Below are 9,458 nucleotides of genomic sequence, written 5' to 3' on the forward strand. Positions count from 1 at the left end.
TCTTTTCAAAAATCTATCAATTGTATTGCCTACAAAAAATACACAACCGAACAAATTATCTATACATGTAACATGTTTGCGTAATTATTTGTACAAAAAAATCTAACATACAAGTAATGAAATAAATTTTTGCTACGTTCCAACTAGGTAACAAACTAACAATAATTAATAATAATTCATGATTCCATTCCCACTAAGATATCCAAGAGAAAAACTATTTAAGCAATCCCTTCTATTTTCACAAATCCAAAATCGTGTATAGTATTTTAATTATTTAAACTAAACAAAACAAAAAAATCTTATACAAATGAATTAACTTACGATTCATAGTTTTCAATCTGCGTAAGCAAAGATGATGATGGAAATTGGAAGAGGAAGACTGGAAGAGTACGCACGATGATGATGGAAGAGGAAGAGTCCAAACTTTTGTTAAATTAGGTTTTTTTAATCAACTTATTATTATGTTTAGTCATACAAATATATTGGATTAAGATTTTGTTAAAAGCTAAGTCTACCAGTTTGCCCAAAAGCCCAATGACCATATGTTAATATTTATTTAAGGGTGTCAACAAAATTTCATAGGGGTGTCAAACGTAACTTAAACATATGCTAATTAATTATTTTTATAAAAACTCTTCTAAATTTTATAATTTCATGGGTGTCATATGACACCCCTCATTCTTCACTGCCTCCCCCACTGACGTCATGCGTCCTGTGTACTACGCACTGCCCGGCATCCTGCGTCCTGAGTATCGCGTACTGCCCATACATCCATGATCAGGTCGCTCGCACGTCCACAATCAGCTCGCCCGCGTGTCCACAATCAGCTCGCTCGAGCGTCCACCATTAGTTTACCCGCACGTCAGTTATAACACGCTAGTGCACCGCGTACCGCGCTAGCCTGGTACCACAAACCAAAACGCCGAGACAATTCTCAAGCGACAACCACAACATCTAACCGCTACGCGTACGATCTCGCAAGCAATCAGCCATCAGCCTTCTCGTCAAGTATCGAGCCATCTCGCCATGTATCGAGCCACATCGCCAAACATAAGCGCTCCCCCGTATGACATCCACCTCGCCAAGTCTCGACCTCGTACGCAAAAAGTCGATCTACCATGATCTCGTACGCAAAAGTCTTGATCTCGCCATCCTATCGATCTAGCAACGATCTCGTATGTAAAACTCTCAACCTCGGCATCCTCTCGATCTAGCAACGATCTCGTACGCAAAAAGTCTCGATCTAGCCATGATCTCGTCCGCAAAAGTCTTGATCTCGCCAGCCTATCGATCTAGCAACGATCTCGTATGCAAAAGTCTCGATCTCGCCACGATCTTGTACGTAAAGGTCTCGATCTCGCCAAGATCTCGTACGTAAAAGTCTCAACCTCGCAACTCTCGCTCGAGCTCGCTACCCTCAATCTCGCAACTCTCGCCAGAGCTCGCAACCCTCGATATCGCAGTCACGATCTCGCCACTCTTGATCTCGCGCTCTCGAGCCCACAACAATAAGGATAAAAATTCTCAATTACGCCATCGTACGTTGCCCGTTATCGTTCCATGACTCCACAATTCTCCTACCACCCCCCGGGGGCACCTCACCATCGTCTCCATTATGCCACCGCACCACAGAGAATATATGCTGTTGACCTCTACACACCGCCGCACTTGGATTAACGACCCGCTAGACCAAGGCACCAGCATGCTCCGTATTGAAGCTGACATCGCAAGCACCATCACGCTGCAACGCACAGTAACCAGAGATGATAAAGCCTCACCAAGCTTAGCAAGCAGCATTCCAGCCGACCTCTCTAAATTGGAATAACGGCGAGATTCCGAACAACCATGATCTCGCCCTTGCCAAGTCTCGAACACTCCGAGTGGACAAGCATCAGAGTCGACATATCGTCACATGAGCCATGTTGCCTCCGCGTCAACTACCATACCATCACACTGACATCGTACGCGCACCCACCAGACAGCACCGTCGGCAAACCACCGCACATTCACCAGCATGCATCAAGGAGCAAAACTTTCCATATTTGGCGCAACGAGAACCTCTCAAAAAATAAAAATAAAATCGTCACACGCTCAACAATATTGAGCTCTAAGTACTTACGGGATAAGCTGGAAGCAAAAGCCGCACCCAATGAGTTTTCAGGCAATACTGCCTTGCTAACGATTAGCTTGCACATCGTCTCCCTGGCCAGGTGTACGATTATAAACGCTCTCCACATGGGTGCAGTGGTGAAATAATCCACTTCCTTACTTCGGTAGGATATTTTAAGCCAAGCCCAGACTCACAATGAGCTAGTAATAAGCGGAGTGAGTAAGCCGAGACCCCGAATCGAACACACGTAATTCCTGCAGCACCCACAGGGTAAGCCGGTCACGCGTATCGCACCTAAAACAGTACGACAAGTCCGTCTTGGCTACTCAAGACGTTTCGGGGAAAAACATATCCAGGATGACCATGTTCATGCAGTAATCGAGTTCGCAATGACAAAAAGAAAAATACAAAAGCAAAAACCACAAGCAATAATACGAGGACATATCACTCGTTTGCAGCTTCTTCGGTGCCTCCATCAGCAGCCTCCGCGAATGGCTCCAGATCCTATCCTCGAGAAGTAAGACCCATCTGTTAATCAACGTATGAAAATACTCCACCGTCCTACTACACTCGCACGTCTTGACTCGTACGAGCTCGTCAATTTCTCCGCAAGTGGTGATCTCATCAAATGGTGACCCCGCCAACTTGATCTCGCCAAGACAAAACAACATCATACGCAGAAATCCCGTATACATATGTTGAGCTCGCCAATGATTCCATACGGAGAGGTATTGAGGTCACCAATGATTCCATACGAAGAAGTATTGAGCTCGCAAATGAGTCCATACGGAGAAGTGTTGAGCTCGCCAATGATTCCATACGGAGAGGTATTGAGGTTGCCAATGAGTCCATACAGAGAAGTGTTGAGCTCGGCAATGAGTTTATACGGAGAAGTGTTGAGCTCGCCAATGATTCCATATGGAGAAGTGTTGAGCTCGCCAAGGTCATGTACATAGAAGTATTGAGCGCGCCAACACATCACCGCCTAAGTCTCGCAATGACAAGCGCCGCAAGCTCCTTATGCAGGCAATCAACTCGACCTCAATCTCGCTACGAGCACGACCTCGCCATTATCGATATGCGCCCTCAAATCACAACAAGGACAAATCCTTGAGCGCGCCACCGTATGGACAAATCCCCGTCAATCCATCTCGCCATCGCGCCATCTCGCCATACCATCATCGTCGAGCTTCAAGCACAATCTGCCCCAACATTCCACGAGACTCTTGATAGTACCCCCGGAAGCATGTCACGAGTTCGCCACAGCCACATCCGAGCACGCCATCTTCTTTGAAGCAAGCGCGTCGTCATTCCGCCGTCGTTGCACTATTACAATCCGGGCGGAAGCTGGACCGAGACGCCTAACGGTCTCGGCCAAGTCTGGCGAGCAAGGGGACTAGCGCAGAGCAACGTAGCGAATCGAAGGGAGAAGCACCATGGCGGAGCGGCAGAGCCGAGATGCCTCACGGTCTCGACCAAAGCCAACGGACAGTGTACTCGCCGAATCTGCTCGACGGAACCAGGCAACGGCGGCGCCACAGCGAGATTATGATCTCCCACAAAGAACAAGGCGGCGGGCGTGCTCGGCGAAGCCATGGCCCTTACACAACCACAAAAAATCTAAAGTAAAAGGATAAGGGAGAGAAAAAGAAAATTACCTTGTAGAAGAGGAAGCAAAGTTAGAAGTAAAAAAAAAGTCAAGGAGACATATATATATATATGGGGGACCAGCGCGTTGACCGAGATAAAAAGGAAAACCCTAATTTTGGAGCCATATCTACTTCCCGCGCCTCGGAAAACGTGCAAAACATGCAAAACTCCCATTTAAAACCCGAGTGACCTAGAAAAACGTGCACAATACACTATTCATCCCAGAATCACCCGGATGTCTCGAAAAACTTGCGCAAGGCATTATTCATCCCGGAATTTCCTGGATGTCTCGAAAAACATGTGCAACGCACTGGAACTGCAAGACGGATCTTCCGGAAGGCCGTCAAACTCTCAAAAATCTTCTGTTCATTTTGCCAGACGGATCTAGAGACATGGAACTGTACCCGACGAGCTAAAGCACGCCATCGCTCATCGGACTAGGGAGGGACCATTGTTGGATATGGGTTTTGCCCTCGACATTTACAGAAGCCCAAACAGAAGATCTTAGGAGTTTTAGGCCTGAAGTCTTGGATCTGGCCCATCTGGTTGCATGGGCAAAATCGTTATTTTACAGAGAAACAGAAGAAGCCCTAGGTCACTGGCCTACTATATATATCAGATGTCATTGTCAGAGTTAGGGATCCACTTTTTTGGCAAATAGAGAGAGAATAGCAATAATTTTTGTATTAACTGCGCTTAGCTCTTTGATTGTCATTTTCCGTAAACCCTTCACTTCATTTCTACATTAATAAAAGGATCAGCTCCGATTTATCCCCATTAATATTCGTATTATTTATATTTTCGATTTCTTACATCAACAGTTATAATGTGATTTCTTTCATATATATGATATTTGCATTTTAGCGAAAAAAAAAAACATTCATTATGTATAGACATCACACATTCCATGGTTAGTAGATATGTGCTTTTAAAAATTCACATAACAATTAGAGGTTTCTTAGAATATAACTTGGTTTTGTTAATCATAGTCGGTTATATAAGAAGAAATACCATTCCAGTTTTGATTTTGGAAAGGTAAACACCAAAAAGTCGAAAAGGTGGTTTCTTTCACAGCAAATCTCTGGCGTCTCCAACGGCGCCGACTCCTCTCCTCCTCTACGGCGTCGAGCTCTCCCCTACCCATGGGGAAGCAGAAGCGAAATAAAGGTCTCTCGGGTACGAAGTCGTCCCCACCCATAAGCGATTCTCAACCCTCCTCTCGAGTCTTGGTTAACTCAGCGGCGAAGCTCCAGTCTCCGAATACGACTCCCGTTGACCCCACCTCGGCTCTGGTTACCCATGTTCCTGTCCCCGAGACAAGTTCAGCCATAACTCCACAAGAAGATTTGAGATCTACTTCAGATCTGGTGTCTCCCGGAGCGGTCGATGTGACGCAAGTGGCTACAGTGGTACCTAATTCAGCTCCATCAACCCCTTCCGCTCCTCATATCCCATTATCCCCATCTGCGCAAGCTGCACCCGTCAAGGTTGTTGCAGCAAACCCAGTAGAAAACAAGCCTAATCCCACCGCCGAAGATGACACCTGGTGTGACCTCTTCAAAGTTAATACTAAAAGGTTGCAAGAAAAGGCGATGCCTTTACCCTACCATCTGGTGAGTCGTGTGTGAAAATCCCAGATTCGGTGATAGAGAAGCACAAGAAATCCTGGGAATCGTTAATCCTAGGACAATTCTACTATGATCCTCCAGCCCAAGTTACAATCCACACCATTTTTAATGAGATATGGAGCAAGCATTACAGGGATATTACGTTTCCAAAATGGAAGGCAATGCCTTTTTGTTCCGGATTCCCAACGTCCAGACAAGGAATCGAGTCTTGAAATCAGAGGTTATGGCAAATTGAAGGACAAACGATGTTTGTCGCTAAGTGGGAGCTTGGAGTTGTTCCAGTTAAACCTGAGCTCAAAACAGCTCCCATGTGGCTCGAGCTCAGAAATGTTCCTTTCCAATTCTTTAATGATGATGGACTGGAGCGCATCGCTAGTGTGGTCGGCGATCCCAAGTTCTTGCATCCTAATACGACAAACAAAGCCAATCTGGAGGTTGCAAATGTGTTCACAATCATTGACTCCCGTAAGCCTTTGCCAGAAGCTGTCAACATCCAATTCGACTCTGGGGACATCAGATGTATAGAGGTATTAAGCCCATGGATGCCTCCGGTGTGTGCACATTGCAAAGAAGTCGGGCATAGCCTAAGGAAGTGTCGTGCAGTGCCGGTACGGTGTAAAGGATGCAACTCGACAATCCACTCTGATGAGGATTGCCCGAGGAATAAACCTTTGGAAGAGAAGAAAAAACAAAGAAGGAGGAGATCTAGAACCCCTAAGCTCGTGACAAAGGAGGGTGACTGGGTGATGGTAAATCGATCCAAGGATGGAGCCAGCACTAGCAAAGCTGTATTTGCCTCGATAGACAATCGAATAGAGCCACAGAAGGTGGCGAGTGCTCCTATCTCTGAGGAGGAAGCTGACTCCTCTGATGTTCCTTCCTCACACTCTGAAGCAGAGGACATCGATTTGGAGGATGAAGAGAAGTTCACGGAAGTGTTGACTCAGAGAAAATAACGAAGTGCGAGGGGCAAAGGCCCCAAAACCCAAAAAAATTAATGTCAGTAGACACCATCATGTCATTAGACATTTTTGTTGGAATGTCAGAGGATTCAATAAGTCCTCTCATAGACGCGGATTTAAGAAATGGTTTAGACGCCATCAACCACTTTTTGGCAGTCTCGTGGAGACGCATGTAAAACAACCTAAGCAACAGAAGTTTATCAACGCCTTGTTGCCTGGCTGGCATTTTGATAATAACTACGACTTCTCCGATATAGGGAAGATCTGGATCCTTTGGCATCCTAGCGTCAAAGTTTCGGTTATAAATAAATCTCTTTAAATGGTCAGCTGTGAAGTTCAGCTTCCGAAGAGATCGAATATAATAGTAGTCTCCTTTGTCTATGCTTCAAATGACAAACCGTCTAGGCATACTCTATGGGATGAGTTGGTGAGTTTATCTTCTGATACAAGGATGAGTGGTAAGGCTTGGGCTGTACTTGGTGACTTCAATCAGTTACTACACCCATAGGAACACTCCTTACACGATGGCTCTTCAGCGGACAGGCCCACAAGACTCTTTAGGGGGGTACTTTTAAATGCTTCCCTGACTGATCTTAACTTTAGAGGTTCCACCTTCACCTGGTGGAATAAGAGAAATAGTGCTCCAGTTGCTAAAAAACTGGACCACATCCTTGTTAAAGATCAATGGTCCACCACCTTCCCATCTTCACTTGGTTTATTTGGTGAACCAAGTTTTTCTGATCATGCCTCATGTGGGATAAGTTTTCAGTCTACAGCACCTAAGTCAAAGAAGCCATTCAGATTCTTCAACTTTCTTTTGAATGATCCAGACTTCCTCTCGCTGGTCTGCCTCAAATGGTTCTCCCTACATGTCTCTACTGTTTCAGATTTTCGGCCAATCTCTTGTCTAAATACAGTTTACAAAGTCATTTCAAAGTTATTGGCTGGACGACTCAAGACCATCTTGCCTTTGGTAATAAGCAATGCCCAATCTGCTTTCATGCCAGGTCGCTTATTGTTGGAGAATGTATTACTCGCCACTGAGATCATACATGGTTATCACAAGGAAACGACACCCCCTAGTGCAATGCTGAAAGTTGACCTGAGAAAGGCTTTTGATTCAATTAGATGGGATTTCATTATATCTACCCTCAGAGCTGTAAATTTTTTCTGAAAAAATCATTGGATGGATCCAGGAATGTTTAACCACTGCCAGTTTCTCAGTCACAGTAAACGGCCACACAAGAGATTTTTTCAAGAGCACAAAGGGTCTGAGACAAGGTGATGCAATGTCACTATATCTCTTCATGCTTGCCATGGAGGTGTTCTTGGGTCTGCTCAGATCAAGGTACACTTCCGGTTACATCTCTTATCATCCTAGAACCTCAGAAGTGGAAATCTCCCACTTAATGTTTGCCGACGACGTGATGATCTTCTTTGATGGAGACAGCTCATCCTTGCATGGTATCTATGAAACTTTGGAGGACTTTGCAGGGTGGTCTGGCCTTCACATGAACAGAGGAAAAACTCAACTCTTTCATGTGGGCCTGACTCAAGTTGAAGCCAATGCTCTGGCAAGTTACGGTTTCACGCCTGGATCATTACCTATCAGATACTTGGGATTGCCTTTGATGAGCAGGAAGCTAAAAGTTGCAGAGTACGCACCTCTAATCGAGAAACTCAAGGCCAAATTCAACTCGTGGGCAACCAGATCACTTTCCTTCGCTGGTAGAGTGCAGTTGATTACTTCTAAAATCTCAGGCCTCGGTAACTTCTGGATCTCCACTTTCATCCTTCCGTTGGGATGTATCAGGCAAATTGAGTCTCTCTGTTCTCGTTTCCTATGGTCGGGCAAAACAGATAAGAAAGGTATTGCGAAGATTGCTTGGTCACAGGTTTGCCTACCTAGAGCTGAAGGAGGACTCAGTCTAAGAAGGTATGCTACATGGAATAGAACTTTATGTCTTCGAATGTTATGGCTCCTCTTCTCTGGAAATGACTCCTTGTGGGTCGCTTGGCATAAGTTCCACAACTTTAGCAAGGTAACAAGCTTCTAGGATCAGTCAGAAACAGTTTCAAACTCTTGGAACTGGAAGTGTCTCCTCAGACTGAGAACCTTGGCTGAAAGATTCATCATGTGCAACCTCGGTAATGGAAGGATAGCAAGTTTCTGGTTTGACAACTGGACGCCCTTTGGTCCTCTAATCAAATATATAGGTGATCAAGGGCCCAGAGACTTAAGGATCCCTCTCAAAGCCACATTAGCAGATGCTTGTGATGTTGCAGGATGGAAGATTGTTGACCCACGTTCTGAACAGGCCCTCCAACTCCATGTCCACCTAACCACCATAGGCAAGCCGATTGATTCTCTAAGGTCGGATTCATATATATGGATGGTGGATAAGAAGTGTAACGGCTTTTCGTCTTCACGAACCTGGGAGGCTCTAAGACCGAGAGCAGAGATCGTCAACTAGCACCAGACTGTTTGGTTCAAAGGGGCAACGCCAAAGCATGCTTTTCATATGTGGATTGCCAATCTGGATCGCCTCCCTAAAAAGACAAGATTGGTCAGGTGGGGAATGGGCATCAACACTACATGCGGGCTCTGCTCCAACCATCCAGAATCTCGAGAGCACATGTTCCTTTCTTGTGACTTCGCTCGTTTCCTTTGGAACTCTACAAGTAGGAAACTGGACCTGCCTTCCACCAGTTTGGGCTCATGGCAACAATTGGTCTCATGGATGAATCACGGCACTGAAAGATCACCGTCTACCCTGCGCAAACTGGTTTGCCAGTCGGTCATCTACGCAATATGGAGACAACGGAACAACCTGCACCACAATCAGACCCACATGCTACCTTCTGCAATCTTTAAAGCCATCGATCGTGAGATCAGAAATTCCATCACTGCACGCCAACTCAACAAGCGTTTCAAAAAGCTTATGCAAGCTTGGCTACAATGACTCTATTATCTTAAGGAATGTATTTGCTTTCTTGTTTTCCACTTTCTTTGCCAAGAAACCAATCACATGGTTGATCTCTTTGTAAACCAACTTTTTCATTTTATATGAATATTTGCACTTTAGCAAAAAAAAAAAAAAAAAAAAA

General features: G+C 45.2%; 1 protein-coding gene across 1 annotated transcript; it reads left to right on the forward strand.

Annotated features, from left to right (window-relative positions):
* On the forward strand, positions 7,640-8,824 carry LOC104698794. The gene is made up of 2 exons (XM_010414187.1): positions 7,640-8,286; positions 8,458-8,824. The coding sequence occupies exons 1-2, from the start codon at positions 7,640-7,642 to the stop codon at positions 8,822-8,824; spliced, it is 1,014 nt and encodes a 337-aa protein (XP_010412489.1).

Source organism: Camelina sativa, chromosome 6 (assembly GCF_000633955.1).
Source record: "Camelina sativa cultivar DH55 chromosome 6, Cs, whole genome shotgun sequence".
In the NCBI taxonomy this organism is placed as follows: domain Eukaryota; kingdom Viridiplantae; phylum Streptophyta; class Magnoliopsida; order Brassicales; family Brassicaceae; genus Camelina; species Camelina sativa.